The 17,778-nt window shown below is 45.6% G+C and overlaps 1 protein-coding gene across 3 annotated transcripts in view; it reads right to left on the minus strand.

Annotated features, from left to right (window-relative positions):
- Positions 1 to 8,883: 8,883 nt before the first annotated feature.
- The window catches only part of LOC133976175 (transcription factor COE3-like), a 27,141-nt gene continuing 18,246 nt past the window's right edge, over positions 8,884 to 17,778 (minus strand). The window contains exons 12-16 of one of the 3 annotated variants that reach the window (XM_062414310.1): positions 14,738 to 14,803; positions 13,384 to 13,546; positions 12,851 to 13,042; positions 11,763 to 11,873; positions 8,884 to 10,060 (exon numbers count right to left, since the gene is read on the minus strand). In XM_062414310.1, coding sequence (XP_062270294.1) covers positions 10,029 to 10,060; positions 11,763 to 11,873; positions 12,851 to 13,042; positions 13,384 to 13,546; positions 14,738 to 14,803 — 564 coding nt within the window. In that variant the 3' untranslated portion in view covers positions 8,884 to 10,028. Of the gene's footprint in view, positions 10,061 to 11,762; positions 11,928 to 12,850; positions 13,043 to 13,383; positions 13,547 to 14,737; positions 14,804 to 17,778 lie in introns of all 3 variants that reach the window. The other 2 variants (XM_062414309.1, XM_062414311.1) reach the window with 2 other exon arrangements.

Consider the following 17,778-nt stretch of genomic DNA (forward strand, 5'->3'; position numbering starts at 1 on the left):
TAAAGTTTGGATTGAATGTTCGTCCTGCAGCAGGGTTCTTCATCTGCGTCCGTCAGCTTTTTGTCTTCTTCTATAATTTGAGCTGTCACACACTCACCTGTCCTCCCCTCCTCCCCCCTGCTCTGCTCCTCACTGGGTCATTTGTCATGGAGCCAATCACAGCTCAGATCTTCCACGGCGGTAATATCTCTGTCACTCACCCTCCTCCCCCGTCCTCACCCTCCGCCCCCCTCTCCTCTGAGTGTGATGTTATCGGAGGAGGAGGTGACAGTCGATCAGAGCTCCTCCTCTCTGCTCCCGATAACACTCCAACGTTTATAATGTTCACCGGACGATAAGAAATAATCGTCTTCCTCTTCCTCTTCATGCCGACGAGCCGACATCCATCACCTGCTGTTTATCAGCACCGAGCCTCTGGCAAACTTTTATAAGAGAGAAAAATAATAACTGAGCTGCAGAGATGATTTGATTCAAACTGGATGAGAAGCTTCTTATCGTCTGGTCCTCAAAAGAAAGTGATGAGCCGCAGATTAACTGTAATTATACCGTGTGGTCACAGGGGGGGCCGTCGAGTCGACAGGAAACACTGAACAGCACTTTATAAAACTCCAGTGTGAATGTGAGAGAGCAACAGAGTACTTTTACTTAGTTACTTAGTTACTTATATCAACAAACATCTGTAATGTCTGTAACTGAACTTTCCTAAAAATCATTTAAATTTCATTCGGGATTTTACATAGAAACTCTCACAGCAAGCAGTCTTCATGCAGTGTGTATGTGTGTGTGTGTATGTGTGTTAATGTGTGTGTTTATGTGTGTGTCTGTTTTTAAATTAAAAAACACACACATACAATAGTCTTGAATAGTCAAGTCCATAATAACTAGATTTATATTAATTTCAATACAAACTAAATGTTTTGTTTTAATTGTGGCGACTGATCTGAAAACCGACTCATCAGTTTGTACCCAATGAGAAGAAGAAGATGAAGAAACAGAAGAAGATGAAGAAACAGAAGAAGATGAAGAAACAGAAGAAGATGAAGAAACAGAAGAAGATGAAGAAACAGAAGAAGATGAAGAAACAGAAGAAGATGAAGAATCAGAAGAAGATGAAGAAACAGAAGAAGATGAAGAATCAGAAGAAGATGAAGAAACAGAAGAAGATGAAGAAACAGAAGAAGATGAAGAATCAGAAGAAGATGAAGAAACACAAGAAGATGAAGAAACAGAAGAAGATGAAGAATCAGAAGAAGATGAAGAATCAGAAGAAGATGAAGAAACACAAGAAGATGAAGAAACAGAAGAAGATGAAGAATCAGAAGAAGATGAAGAATCAGAAGAAGATCAAGAAACAGAAGAAGATGAAGAAACAGAAGAAGATGAAGAATCAGAAGAAGATGAAGAAACACAAGAAGATGAAGAAACACAAGAAGATGAAGAAACATAATGCATAATGAAAAGTAGTGTACAACTGATGTCACTAACCGAGTAATATATCCCATCATGCATTGCGCTTGTGGTGGAAAAACGAGAGGAGCGAGAGCAGCAGGAACAGAACGAACTGTCGTGTAAATATGAGCCTCATAACACAGTGTCAAATAAGAGTTTAAAATTTACAGTGGGATTTCTCACTGGCTGATGTTGTTGTTGTGTTGTCGTCATTACTGGTGCATTACCCTAACCCTTTCTTTTCCAGATGAGCTCTATGGTCTCTATATAGTCACTATACAGTAAAGTAGGGAATAGTGAATTAATTCAAACACAGCCTTTGACTTTCAAACAACTTTATTTATTAAACCCAATCACAATGATGCTTAAATATCTTTAATATGATGAATGGAACACACACAACCACTACAGTTCTACTTATTCTGCTAAAAGTTATAAATCAGTGTCCAGCACTGGAAACCATCATCAGTCAGTCTGAAGGACACAGAGCTACCAACCCCTCAGACAGAGTGGACCAGTCCCACCTTCTCAAACCATTTTATTTTTGCGACTTTTTTTGTGGAGAATATTTCGGTCCAAATACAAAGAGGGGAATAGAAAAAACCTCCCAAACCACCAACCCACTCCTGTAGAGGCTTAAAGAGATCAGCCAACCGGGGACAAGACACCACTAAATGCTCTAAGGTCTCTGGAAGGGGAACAGAAAGGACCCCCCCCCCCCCCCCCCAGTGCTCGGGTCCAGGTGAACTCTGCATCTGTTTGTAGCTAGAGCTCCATGTATAATCCTGCTCTGGATGTCAGCCATCCGTTTCTCCACAGGAGGCTTATACAGGACCCGTCAGCTGCCACTAGGGGAAGAGTCAGAGCCAAAACCCTCAGTCCACCTGGACTCCCTGACTCCTGTAAGAGAGCGGTAGTTCAGAACCTTCACACAGCTGCCGTAGAGCTGCTTCCCTCCACAGGAGCTCAATGTTCCCAGGAGTCTTTAGGGATTACAGTCGGCCGCTCTCTTCTCTCCACTCCCCCACAGCAGGACTCACACTCAGGGTAGGAAAGACGTACTCCTGTCCTTCGCTCCACTGGTCAGCCAGACCTCGGCCAAGACCAACCCGGACCAGCTCAAACTATAACTTTATCGTAAAGGAAGGTTTGAATCTTCAACGTACAGATGGAGTCTGCCTCCACAACTGAAGCTGAGGTGATTCCACAGCAGAGGAGCTGGATCCTGAATCTCTGGCTCCTCCTCCTCTTCTAGAGACTTCAGGGACAACAGTCTGAATTCTGGGAGCTCAGGGCTCAAGCGGTGATAAGGTACGATGAGCTCTTTGAAGTATAATGGTGCCATATTATTAATATAGGTGAGGAGGAGGATTTTAAATTCTAAATGTAGCAGGAAGCCAGTGTAGTGAAGCTAACACAGGAGACATGTGGTCTCCCGGTTTCCTGACTGGGAGTCCTGTGTCATTGGAAACAAGGATAATGTCATGGAACACAGCTTCATTAGATAATAAGTCTCTGAGGTGTTTAAGCATTAGAACCACTGTATTATCTGAGTTTAATAAGAGAAGGTTTGTATGTCCTTGAAACATGAAGACAACAGATGAAAAAAAAGTGTCAGTGTAAAAGTTTTCCCACTCCCACAAACTCTCAGCATGCAGTGCAGAGAGCGAGAGAGAGAGAGAGAGAGAGACAGAGAGAGATACAGTAAGAGAGAGTGAATCAGAGAGAGAGAGAGAGAGAGAGAGAGAGAGAGAGAGAGAGAGAGAGAGAGAGAGAGAGAGAGTAAGTAAATATTATCTAAAGGAGTTTCTCTGAATGGAAAGCAATTAAAACTCTACATCAACACCATTAACCCCAAACACACACACAAAGTATGTGTGTGTGTGTGTGTGTGTGTGTGTGTATGTGTGTGTGATTGGCTGCTAATCCTCGTTAAATTAATGAGAAGAAAGTTAATTTATGGTTTTGACCCTTTTCTGCTCAGAAAATGGATTACACACAAAAACACACACACAACACATACAACCACCAGAGCATACACACACAGGGACACACACTGGGACACACACTTCATGTCTGTGTGTGTATGATGATAAATGAAGGGGAGGTACAAGAGAGGACAGGTTTGTTCAGTCTGTCTTTACAAATCTCTAATGAGTGAACACACACACATACACACACACACACACACACTTGGATGAGGTCGTTATAAAAACCTTGTTATTAAATTAATCTCTCTCATTATTTTTGACCCTTTCAGCTTCTGTAGCCCCGATCACAACCCCTACACACACACGCTAAAAATCACACACACATTCACAGAGAAGTGCCTTCCTTCCTTCCTTCCTTCCTTCCTTCCTTCCTTCCTTGCTTCCTTCCTTCCTTCCTTCCTTCTTCCTTCCTTCCTGTAGTGTTTGTGGGTCACAGTGTGTTTGTGTCAGTTTGATAGACCTGCTCTATAATGTGTAAATCCATTATTCATCTGTCGACATGACAACAGATATTTTATTAAACACACACACACACGTTGTTTTATTAAATCAGACTCGGTTTTAGCTTCACCACACTAACCTATCAATTATTCAACTGTGTGTGTGTGCACGTGTCCGTGTGTTCAGGAAACATGATGATGGAACGTTATCTTGATGTTGCTACGTTCTGTTAGCATGAAGCTTAAAAACTACACATAACCACAAACACAAACACAAACACACACACGCACACACACACACACACACACACACACACACACACTGAGTGCAAACAATCTGTGACCTCGTTAAGCCTCGTTAGTGTCTCAGGTTTGTTTGTAGATAATTAGTTTGTTTTGTTTCGTTGTTTGTTTCCCTTTAATCAAAAAACATGGCCGTCCACCAAGGACCCCCCCCCCCCCCCCCCCCACCTTATGTTTACATGTTTAGGGCCACTGGTCGTCACAGTGACCTGACCATAGTGGACCAGTGAGGCGATTGTGTGACTTCACTAAATAAAGACTATGAGCTGCTGGAGCCCAACAGAACCAGCCTGACCCGTAAAGTGCTCCCAGTACCACCGACTACTGCTGCTTTACCCACTGGTACTGGTGTACTGGGCGTGTTAGTGGAGAGAAGCTCACTTTAATACTCTGATCCTTTAAGGGTCTTGAGTGATATTCTTTGTGTAGGGTTTTTTGTTGTTAGTTTTAATATGCACTGTTCTGCGGCTGCTGTAGCACTTTGGCCCAAGACACATTTCCCGATGGGAAAATAAAAGTATATTTGAATAAATTGAGCTTTAACCTGTGAAATAGATATATATTTGGAGATAGTTTTACAGAGTCAGTGTGTGTCCTCAGAGTCAGTGTGTGTCCTCAGAGTCAGTGTGTGTCCTCAGAGTCAGTGTGTGTCCTCAGAGTCAGTGTGTTCCCACATCATGGGATTCTGTCAAACATTTTGAAAGTTTATTTTAAACTTCAATAAAAAAAAACTTTTGCCTGAAGAAAAGTTTGTCAGTTGAAACAGGTCAGGTGACTTCATACGATCCAATCAGATCAGTACAGAAACAGGTGTGTTGATGAGTTGGACGTGACTGCAGGACAAACACACACACACACAGTCTGATTGGATGATTTCAAGGTGAGACAGGTCACACACACACAGTGTCAATGGTACTGATCAATATCAGGCCGATCGAAAGGTCGTCTATTGATCGGCAGTAATGGAGAACATCAGTCTGAGAGAACGAGCTGCAGGTAAACAGAGACAGAGACAGATCTCAGATCAGTGACTCAACATTTCACCAATCAGTTCTTATCAAACTGATCATTCTTTTCTCCCTCGGGACAGACAGCATCAAACCACGACTGTCTGGTTAGTGGACGACCCGCTCTACCTCCTGAGCCACAGCCACAGTGAGATCTTATTGAGTCTGCCTCACTCAACAGTTACACCACATCACCACTAGTTGTCCCGGCCCTGAATAATGTTAAAGTCGAGCTGAAGAACTTCTACACACACAGGCCCACACACACACACACACACACACACACCATACACACACACACATACACACACACAGGCCCACACACACAAACACGTATACAGGCACAAACACATACACGCACACACACGTGCACACAATCACACACATACAGTAACACACACACAGGCCCATACACACATTCACGCACACACACATACACACAGACACACACATTCAGTAACACACACACATGCACACAATCACACACTTACAGTAACACACACACACACACAGACACACAGATACAGTAACACACACACAGACACACACTGAGCTCGGGGGTCTCCCTGAGGACCTGATTGAGAGCAGAGAGCTCTGGTTGCCGTGGCAGCAGCAATTCCCCTCCTCCAACAACTTGTTTTATTTTTTCTCATTTCTCTCCTTTGTTGTCCTCTGTCTCTCAGAGACGAGAAGGGGACAAGGGGACGAGAAGGAGACAAGGGGACGAGAAGGGGACATGGGGACGAGAAGGAGACAAGGGGACGAGAAGGAGACAAGGGGACGAGAAGGAGACAAGGGGACGAGAAGGAGACACCGGAACGTGAAGGAGACATGGGGAGGAAAAGGAGACAAGGGGACGAGAAGGAGACAAGGGGACGAGAAGGAGACAAGGGGACGAGAAGGAGACACCGGGACGTGAAGGAGACATGGGGAGGAAAAGGAGACAAGGGGACGAGAAGGAGACAAGGGGACGAGAAGGAGACAAGGGGAAGAGAAGGAGACAAGGGGACGAGAAGGAGACAAGGGGACGAGAAGGAGACAAGGGGACGAGAAGTAGACAAGGGGACGAGAAGGGGACATGGGGACGAGAAGGGGACATGGGGACGAGAAGGGACAAGGGGACGAGAAGGAGACAAGGGGACGAGAAGGAGACACGGGGACGAGAAGGAGACAAGGGGACGAGAAGGAGACAAGGGGACGAGAAGGGGACATGGGGACGAGAAGGGACAAGGGGACGAGAAGGGGACAAGGGGACGAGAAGGAGACATGGGGACGAGAAGCAGACAAGGGGACGAGAAGGAGACACCGGAACGTGAAGGAGACATGGGGAGGAAAAGGAGACAAGGGGACGAGAAGGAGACAAGGGGACGAGAAGGAGACAAGGGGACGAGAAGGAGACAAGGGGAAGAGAAGGAGACAAGGGGACGAGAAGGAGACAAGGGGACGAGAAGGAGACAAGGGGACGAGAAGGAGACAAGGGGAAGAGAAGGAGACAAGGGGACGAGAAGGAGACAAGGGGACGAGAAGGAGACAAGGGGACGAGAAGGAGACAAGGGGACGAGAAGGGGACATGGGGACGAGAAGGGACAAGGGGACGAGAAGGAGACACAGGGACGAGAAGGAGACACGGGGACGAGAAGGAGACAAGGGGATGAGTAGGAGACAAGGGGAAGAGAAGGAGACAAGGGGACAAGAAGGAGACAAGGGGACGAGAAGGAGACAAGGGGACGAGAAGTACACAAGGGGACGAGAAGGGGACATGGGGACGAGAAGGGACAAGGGGACGAGAAGGAGACACGGGGACGAGAAGGAGACGCGGGGACGAGAAGGAGACAAGGGGATGAGTAGGAGACAAGGGGACGAGAAGGAGACAAGGGGACGAGAAGGAGACAAGGGGATGAGTAGGAGACAAGGGGATGAGTAGGAGGCAAGGGGACGAGAAGGGGACATGGGGACGAGAAGGGACAGGGGGACGAGAAGGAGACAAGGGGACGAGAAGGAGACACGGGGACGAGAAGGAGACAAGGGGACGAGAAGGAGACAAGGGGACGAGAAGGAGACACGGGGACGAGAAGGAGACACGGGGACGAGAAGGAGACAAGGGGATGAGTAGGAGACAAGGGGACGAGAAGGAGACACGGGGACGAGAAGGAGACAAGGGGACGAGAAGGAGACAAGGGGACGAGAAGGGGACATGGGGACGAGAAGGGACAAGGGGACAATAGGGGACACGGGGACGAGAAGGAGACAAGGGGACGAGAAGGAGACAAGGGGACGAGAAGGAGACAAGGGGACGAGAAGGGGACATGGGGACGAGAAGGGACAAGGGGACGAGAAGGAGACACGGGGACGAGAAGGAGACACGGGGACGAGAAGGAGACAAGGGGATGAGTAGGAGACAAGGGGACGAGAAGGAGACAAGGGGACGAGAAGGAGACAAGGGGATGAGTAGGAGACAAGGGGACGAGAAGGAGACAAGGGGACGAGAAGGAGACAAGGGGACGAGAAGGGGACATGGGGACGAGAAGGGACAAGGGGACGAGAAGGAGACAAGGGGACGAGAAGGAGACACGGGGACGAGAAGGAGACAAGGGGACGAGAAGGAGACAAGGGGACGAGAAGGAGACAAGGGGATGAGTAGGAGACAAGGGGACGAGAAGGAGACAAGGGGACGAGAAGGAGACAAGAGGAGGAGAAGGAGACAAGGGGACGAGAAGGGGACATGGGGACGAGAAGGGACAAGGGGACGAGAAGGAGACACGGGGACGAGAAGGAGACACAGGGACGTGTAGGACGTGTCTTAAGGACTGGTCCATTACCAGACTTGTGGTCAGTTGAAATGAGAAAAATAAAGGCGTGGATAAATAAAAGAGTTTCATAATGAGGTTATTTTATGAGTCATTAATCTTAATTACTTCCTGCTTGTTCTTTTGTTTCCTCTCAGATGACAAAACAATGAAACGTTGTTTTAATCACAAACTTTAAAATGAAGAAAGGATAAAAATCCTGTTGAACATGATTCAGTCTGTTCTTCACCTCCGACTCTCAGACCCACCCACTTAGTGTGCAGCAAGGCTCCTGGTGGTCTAGTGGCAGAAACTTGGACTATGGGCACAGAAGGTCTCTGGTTCGACTCCACGGAGAAACAACAAAAGACGAACCTGGATTGATCTGTCCAAAAATCCAAGAGTCTCCCTACCCTGTCTAGTGCCCCTGAGCAAGGCACCTTACTCCCCCAACATCTGCTCCCCGAGCGCCGTACATGGTCGCTCACTGCTCTGTGTGTCCTGCACCAGATGGTTCAAAAGCAGAGGTTACATTTCCCTACCTGCTTGAGTGTGTCTGGGACTAATACATGCATCTTAATTAATTCTAATTAAATTTTTGGTCCTGGTACTGGGCCTGGTTCTTATTCTGGTTCTGGTCCTTGTTCTACTTGTGGTCATGAACTGGTGGATTGTGATAGGTCAGGTTACAGAACAGAGCTAGCTTGTACTTCCCAGCATGCATTGTAATGCAGGATTAGTTCAAACGGTTGTTTTCAGTAAAGTTGAATGGACAATTTTTTTTAATCAGATGAAAAATCTGTGAATTAAATTTTATTGATGAAATTGTTTCATTTACAGTAAAACACATGACAAAAAGCAGTGGAGCTGATTGGACTTCAGCTTTGATTGACAGCTTTATAAATGTTTGACGTACACACACACACAAACATACACACACTAAGGTATAAATACATATTTATATTTTTTATGTTACAAAACATTGACGTCAGTGGGGGGGCGGGGACGTGACCAACCACAGTGACATATAAATATTCATCCAACTACAACTTTGGCAAAAAGTACGAAACCCACACAAACAAATGGGCGGGGCTTAAGTGTTGGGGACAAAACTTGGGAGTTGAGGGAGGGGCTATGATTAAAGACAACTTTGAACAAGAAGACGGACAGTCACAGTAGCCTATCAGGATGCAGGATTCATTTTTAACAATGGAAGCATGAAGAAAAATAAAAAACATGCATGTGGGGCGGAGCTAAAATAACAAGGGGTGGGGCCAAAAGATGAGACAATTTGCATTAGTCCTTTTTATTCATGTTTCAGTTATTAGGTCGTGACGTCCCTTTAACCCTTGGAGAGGCGGTGGTCTAGTGGCAGAAACTTGAACTATGGGCAGAGAAGGTCTCTGGTTAGTCTCTGGTTCGACTCCACAGAGAGACAACAAAAGAGGAACCTGGATTGATCTGTCCAAAAATCCAAGAGTCTCCCTACCCTGTCTAGTGCCCCTGAGCAAGGCACCTTACTCCCCCAACATCTGCTCCCGAGCGCCGTACCTGGTCGCTCACTGCTCTGTGTGTCCTGCACCAGATGGGTCAAAAGCAGAGGTTACATTTCCCTACCTGCATGAGTGTGTCTGTGTTTGGGACTAATAAATGCATCTTAATCATAATCTTAACCAAGACCGTTTGTTTTTTGATGCAAGGCATGATGGGAAGTTTCCTGCTCATGGATGGGTGTGATCGTAACCATTTTTCTGTGTCAGTTAATCGTTTCTTCAATCAAAATGAAATCACGTGTACAGGAAATGATGTCATCACACAGGTGTGACATCACAGTTGTAACACCCAAAGACCCCGCCCCCTAAACACAGAGTAATATTTACAAGAAATCAGTGGACACAACAACGTCCTGTTCCTTTTTCTCAGTCCTGTCACTGACGACAGTTTGTTCTACTGTGATTGACAGGAGGAATAGGCTCCCTTGACTGGTCAGCTGCTGCCTGAAGCCCCTCCTCCTGTCAGGTGATTGGTGCTGTTGTTCAGGAGGAGGATGTCTTACATGGGAGGGACGACGAGGCCGGACATGCCTGCAGAGAGACACAGAGACGTACCGCCAAGAATTAAGATTAATCAAAATATTGCTGGAGACATAAAAAACATCAGAAATAAAAATATTATGCTCACGGAAACCTTGCGGGTGACATAATGTCATGTTTTTGCTGAATGACCTAATTATTACATTACATTTCATTTAGCTTACGCTTTTATCCAAAGCGACTCACAATCGTGCAAAAGTGCCTCCACCCCGAGGGAACAGACCCAGGACAACAAGAATCAAGAAAGTACAATTTACAGTATTTTTAATTTAAGGTATAATCGGATGCGGTGTGTTTTTAGTTTTAGGCGGAAGATGTGTAAACTTTCTGATGTCCGGATGTCGATGTGGAGCTGGATCCACCAATCAGGAGCCAGGACAGGAAACAGTCGTGATGTTGATGAGTCATTAGCAGTGAGGGAGCAACGAAGAGAAAGTCACACACACACAAACACACAGTCAGAACACACACACAAACACAGGGTCCGTAACCTGAGTACTGTTAGTACTGCATGAAGAGTGACAGGACAATGAATGTTTTATTCACTACAACCCACAGATACCTCGTCTACACACACTCACTCACACACACTGTGTTGTTTCTGCCTCACTGAGGACAGAGAGCAACATGAATATTTAACACTCAACAAACCTCTCTGTCAGATCCACTGACATCACACACTGACTCTGTGTGTGTGTGTGTGTGTGTAAAAAGCAGTAGAAACAAACCGTTAAAATTTAAATTCAAACACACTAAATCATCTTGTTGTTTTTTGTTTCCGCCAATCAGAGCAGTTTATTTTTACAGACTCGTGATGTCAACGTGACCTTTAAACTTTCTTCTTCGACCTTAAATCTGATCTGTGAAAATCATGATGGAGGGATGACGGAGGAGGGGTGGTGTACCCTGCAGTCTGTTGTTTGCAGAGCAGTTGGGTGGAGGAGGATATGATGGAGGGATGAAGGAGGGATGAAGGAGGGATGAAGGAGGGATGAATGAGGGAGGAAGGAGTGATGAAGGAGGAGGAGTGGTTACCCTGCAGTCCGTTGTTCGCAGAGCAGTTGGGTGGAGGAGGATATGATGGAGGGATGAAGGAGGGATGAAGGAGGGATGAAGGAGGGATGAATGAGGGAGGAAGGAGTGATGAAGGAGGAGGAGTGGTTACCCTGCAGTCCGTTGTTCGCAGAGCAGTTGGGTGGAGGAGGATATGATGGAGGGATGATGGAGGGATGAAGGAGTGATAAAGGAGGGATGATGGAGGATATGATGGAGGGATGAAGGAGGAGGAGTTGTGTACCCTGCAGTCTGTTGTTTGCAGAGCAGTTGGGTGGAGGAGGATATGATGGAGGGATGATGGAGGGAAGAAGGAGTGATAAAGGAGGGATGATGGAGGATATGAAGGAGGGATGAAGGAGGAAGAGTGGGTTACCCTGCAGTCCGTTGTTTGCAGAGCAGTTGGGTGGAGGAGGATATGATGGAGGGATGATGGAGGGAAGAAGGAGTGATAAAGGAGGGATGATGGAGGATATGAAGGAGGGATGAAGGAGGAAGAGTGGGTTACCCTGCAGTCCGTTGTTTGCAGAGCAGTTGGGTGGAGGAGGATATGATGGAGGGATGATGGAGGGAAGAAGGAGTGATAAAGGAGGGATGATGGAGGATATGAAGGAGGGATGAAGGAGGAAGAGTGGGTTACCCTGCAGTCCGTTGTTTGCACTGCAGTTGGGTGGAGGAGGTGGAGACGATGGCGGTCGGACAACAGGAGCGAAGGCGCTCTTCTGCTTGACGGCAGCAGAGAAGGAGAAAACTCCATGAGACGAGTTGCAGTTTGAAACGGCCATCGTTGGACTGGAGGGGACAACTGGAACACAGAAACCAGATCAGACACCAGATCAGACACCAGATCAGAAACCAGATCAGAAACCAGATCAGACACCAGATCAGACACCAGATCAGAAACCAGATCAGAAACCAGATCAGAAACCAGATCAGACACCAGATCAGACACCAGATCAGAAACCAGATCAGAAGCCAGCTCAGAAACCAGATCAGAAACCAGATCAGAAACCAGATCAGACACCAGATCAGAAACCAGATCAGACACCAGGTCAAAAATAAGGTCCGATACCTGGTTAGTAGTTATAGTAATAGGATAAGTAGTAGTAGTTGTACGTTTTAGTTGTAGTATTTGTTTAGCTTGATACTCACTGCCAAGGAGAGAGTTTTAGTAGTATTAGTAGTTACAGCATTATTCATTATAGAAGTATTAGTATGTACTATTAGTATTAGTAATTAATAGTATTAGTCAAGGTCATTGGAAGTATCAACAAGTATTAGTAGTATAAGCAGTTGGAAATACAGTTCTTCTTTGATGTTCCCTAGATTAGCCACTTAGCTGCTAACGTTAAACTGGGAACACAGTGATGAGGGATGATGGACAGGTAAGTAGTTAATAGTATGAGTTATTATAGTAGTATTATAAGTATTTGTAGTATCTACCTTATCACTAACTACCATAGGGAGAGAGATATAGTCTTATTGGATTCAATTGGATTCAAATGTTATTGTCATTACACAGAGTACAGGTACAGAGGCAACAAAATGGTAATAATAGTAGTATTGCTGTGTAGTATTTGTATTTTACTTGATACTTATTGCAATAATAGAAGCATTAATGGTAGTATTAGGTAGTGATAGAATAATTACTACCTGATCCTTACTGCAGTAATAGAAGTATTTATGGTGGTATCAGTTAGTAGCAGTAGTATTTACCGTGATACTTACTGCCGTAGGGAGCGCTGGCAGACGAGCCGTTGAGGAAACCCGGTGATGATGTCACTCCGAGGTTCGGCATTCCCGTGTTACCGTAACCGTTCATGTTGTTATTGACGCTGTTGCCATAGTTACTCTGTTGGGGGGTGGAGGTGGGGCCATATCCCCGTGGCGACACGCTGCTTGTGTTCCGACTGTAACCGACTAGAATTGGACATTTGTCCGTAAACACATTACAGTACTAGAGTACTACAGTACTTCAATACTACAGTACCACAATTCTACATAACTGCAATAATACAGTTCTAAAATACTACAATAATACAGTACTATGATGATACCATGCTAAAGTACTACAATACTAAACTATTACAATGATAGTATTCTGCAGTACTAGAATAGAACAATAAAATAGTACAGAAATAATGCAGTACCACAGTACTACAATACTTCGATAATACAGTGGTGTAATACTCTGAATACTACAACACTGCAGTATTACAATAATGCAGTACAAGAATAATACAGTACTACAATACTTCTGCGGTCACTCGTACCTTGCGTTGCCTCGGAGACGTTGACGGACAGCTGTCCACTGAACGAGTTCACTCCCATCATGCTGTTGCCCAGCGACGGGATCTGGGTGTGGTTCCTGGGGGCGCTGTAGAGCGCCTCAGCGATGTCTGCTGCCCTCTTCAGGATGATCTCCTGCACAGGTCACTGATCCGTTACTGATCACATGACAGCTCTAAACACTTCACATGAACACAAGAGGTGCTACGCCGGGTTCACACAGGACGCGCAACAATATCACATTCTTCTTCTGCTGTTATCAGTCTGCAGTAAAAACAGCATTTATCATTTTTTTCAAGCACATATTAACTTGTTTCTCCAACATTAAGCAACAGCGTCCCAACATGTGTCTTTTTTGTGTTGTCTTTATACAACATGTTCCGAGGATCATACAACTCACTGTACTTCTCCACTTCAATTATTAATTTAATGTCATCCATGTTGTTTGCTCCGTTAAATGTCGGGTGTTGAGGGTAAATTACGTATTCTCTACTCAAGCCTATGTGGAGAATACGTACCCCCCCCCCCCCCCCCCCCTTCTGTTTTTATCTTTATCACTGCTTGTGTTGCTGTAGTGGATGGGCATAGGGGGACATTTAATAATGTCATTAGTAAAATTGCTAAAATTAAAACTCCAGGACAACAGAAGGGGAATACAAAGTATGGGATGCATATTTGATCATTTATCTCATAAAAAATATGTCATCAATATCGTTCAAAATCATTTTTCAGTGTGTTTCCTGTTGCGATACGCTCGAGGCGAGAGGATCGCGGTGCTTCAGCCCCCGGTGTGACCCACACAAAGGTTTAACATGGGAGTGGATGGGAGACAGCTGGTATTTAAGGGTTAGTCTCATGTTGGATCACACACACATAAACGAATACAACATATGACACACACTGACACACATGATCATTGTTGCTACTATGATTGGATTTACATTCGTTTACAACCTCTGTTCTCCGTTCAAGGTTACTCTTTCATTTCACTAGACCTGTGTGTGTGTGTGTCTGTGTGTGTGTGTGGGTGTGCGTGTGTGTGCGTGCGTGTGTGTGTTTTGGGGTGATTAACTCGTGGGTTGAGAAGCGTGTCGGAGAGGATGGAGAGAATATGAAGAGCTCCCTCCTCCATCACTTTCTGACTCATGAAGCTGGTGCAGCTTCGTCCTGGTCCCTGAGCATCATGGGAATTTTTTTACAGGAAAATAAAAACACCTTTACCTGTGTGAGTGTGTGAGTGTGTGAGTGTGTGAGTGTGTGAGTTGACCTCTTTATGTTATTGTGAGAAATTGAAACAGCAGCCCCTCGTTGCAGGTGAATTGTTACCTGGTTGTTGTGGGGCATCCCGTACAGCGCCTCCACCAGGTCAGCTGCTCTCTTCAGCAACACCTCCTGCAGAGGAACGTCAACACTCATCATGTGACTGACTAACATTAGCTTAGCTCTGAAGGGAGCTAAGCTAAGTTCTGTAGCAGAGAGGGAGGGGTCTTGAACAGAGAGGGAGGGGTCTGTAGCAGAGAGGGAGGGGTCTGGAACAGAGCGGGGAGGGGTCTGGAACAGTCATGGGCTTCTCTTTATTCCATTTTCAAAAACCTGACTGTGACTTTAAATCCCCACAGAAGAAGAAACATGAAGTTTGATATAGGGAAGGAACACAAGCAGTGTGTGTGTGTGTGTTTGTGTGTGTGTGTGTGTGTGTGTGTGAGAGAGAACAAAGCTTCAGTCTTTATCTTAATTAAATTCAGTTAATCATCTTCAGGAGGTTTTTCAATTAACCCCGCCCCCTCAAACTCACTCTTCTTTCACTTCCTCACTCACTTATTCATCCATCCAATACTCTCTCATCCATCACTCACTCAAAACCTTCTTTTTCTTACAGAACATGAAAAAACATGTCTTGAATCACAAATGAAGATTTAAACCTTTATACACACACACACGCACACACACACACACACACACACACACACATACACCCGCACACACACACACACACAGTCTGACGGGAAGTCATTTGTGTGAAGTGTCTTTCAACCTCTGATCGTCTTTAATCTGCTCGTTTATGCAGCGCGACGCTCAAGTGAGTCACAGTGTGTGAGGAGATTTATTCTGACACACACACACACACACACACACACACACACACACACACACACACACACTGTTTGTAATGACAAATGAATATCTGATTATTACAAGTGTTTCCATGTTACACACTGAGATGTCAGGCATCTCTCTCTTTCTTTCTCTCTCGCTCTCTCACAAACACACAAAAACACACACACGCACACACATTAACAAGGTTACACCGCAAATAAACCGGAGGTGGGGATGTCATCACTTAGTCTCGCACACACACACATACACACACACACACACACACACACACACACACACACACACACACACACACACACACACACACACACACACACACACACACATTGTTTAAGCATGATCATCAGGAAATTGACCTATATATACATAAATATAATATAAATAAACTTCACATGAACATTTATAATACGATGAAAATTTTCAAAATAAGAGAAGCAGAGTGTGAACTGATGATGTGTGAGTGTGTGTTGTTCAGGGTCATGTACACACTGCAATAATGTCATCACTTTATTGTGTCAGCAAAACAGAGACGTTACAAAAACAGTTATTTCTATAAATCAGATAAACAACTGATAATAGTGTGTGTGGGTCTTTGTATGTGTTTGAGTGTGTGTGTGTGTATGTGTGTGCGTGTGTGTGTGTGTATGTGTGTTTGAGTGTGTGTGTGGTGCCAATCGCTTTTCTTGCCACATGGCTGCACTCACCGATTACCTGATTTGACTGTTTCAACCTCTCTGTTTGCCAATGGGCTTTCCACACACACACACACACACACACACACACACACCAACACACACACACAGACACGCACACACACACACACACACACACCAACACACACACACAGACACGCACACACATGCACACACACACACAGATCCAAAACTCTCTGGTTTACCCTTTATTCACTCATCGTGTATGCATGTGTGTGTGTATGTGTGTGTGTGTGCGTGTGTGTGTGTGTGTGTATGTGTGTGTATGTGTATGTGTGTGTCTGTGTGTGTCAGATGTCAGCTAACAATGATGAATGCTCCTTCATTTACATAGAAACAGCTGTAACGTGGATTCGGAGTGGTATCGTCGGATTGGTTTTCAGAGGAGCTGACACATGTTGACCTCTCGACCATGATCATGACCTTCAGGTAAATTTCTCCACCCAAGGTCAATTTACTCCTGCTCAGGTGGGTCTTAATCTCCTAAGATTAAGACACAATCTTAGGGGGGGGTTGGTGAGGTGCTTCTAACAAGGGACACAAACACAAAGAAACTTAAACTAATTTCTCTGGTGAAGAAGTGCTGACAAACACGATGAAGAGACAGACGAAGATGTGAAGAGAGTTTGTGGTGATCAGAGCTGACGACGTGTCAGGTGATGTAAACATGATCACATGACCTCTGCAGCAGAGGTAATGGGTCACTTCCTGTCTTGCCTAAAACAGCAGGAGAATGTTGGATTACTGCAGTCGGGCAGAGCCCACTCTGGATTGGAAACATGACCCAACATGTGCTCCACAAACAAACATTCAGAAAGAAAAGTGAGACCTGGTGATCTCCAGACTCACCACAGTCAATCAATGAAATATTATACGTATAGGCCATATTCACAAATCACAATTTCCCTCAGAGTGCTGCCTGGGAGGCTGTGGTCAACAGGGTCATCACATGGGTGGATATGTGGGGGGTATCCCAAGCAAGGCTAAAGCGACCTGTGCATGACCAGCTCCCAAACATGAGGACGAACCTCAACCCTAACCCTAACCCTATCCCTAACCCTCATGAGTCCACCACCAACAGAAAGACCCTCAAGATGGAGTAGACTGTCCGTTTGGGAAGAGGAAATGGATGTGGCCATTGAGAGGTTAAGGTGTTCTGAGCTAGCAGGATGGAGGGCACATCCTGTACCTTCACTGTGGAAGCTGGCTGCATAGGCTTCGCCAGAACATCTGCCCTGCACCTCCTGAAGATGATTGGGATCACAGGCTCCAAGCTAGACAAGCCTCTCAAAGACCTGGCAGAGCCAGAGCAAGGAAGCTTCTTACTCTGGCTCGAAAGGGGTGTGGGGAAAACTAAGGTTTGAGGTCCGGCTGCAGGGGGCGTTAGGGTCCCCCACCCTGAGGTGTTCCAGGTTTAAACAAACAGAAGATCAGTAAATGATGGCTGCTGGCAGTTATTGACCTTGCAGTTGGCTCAATGGGACTGGTGGAGGCCCATCAAGCAGAAGTGGGCAGCTGGTTGACACGCCTGTATGT

The sequence above is a fragment of the Platichthys flesus genome, chromosome 20 (genome assembly GCF_949316205.1).
Source record: "Platichthys flesus chromosome 20, fPlaFle2.1, whole genome shotgun sequence".
Classification (NCBI taxonomy): Eukaryota; Metazoa; Chordata; class Actinopteri; order Pleuronectiformes; family Pleuronectidae; genus Platichthys; species Platichthys flesus.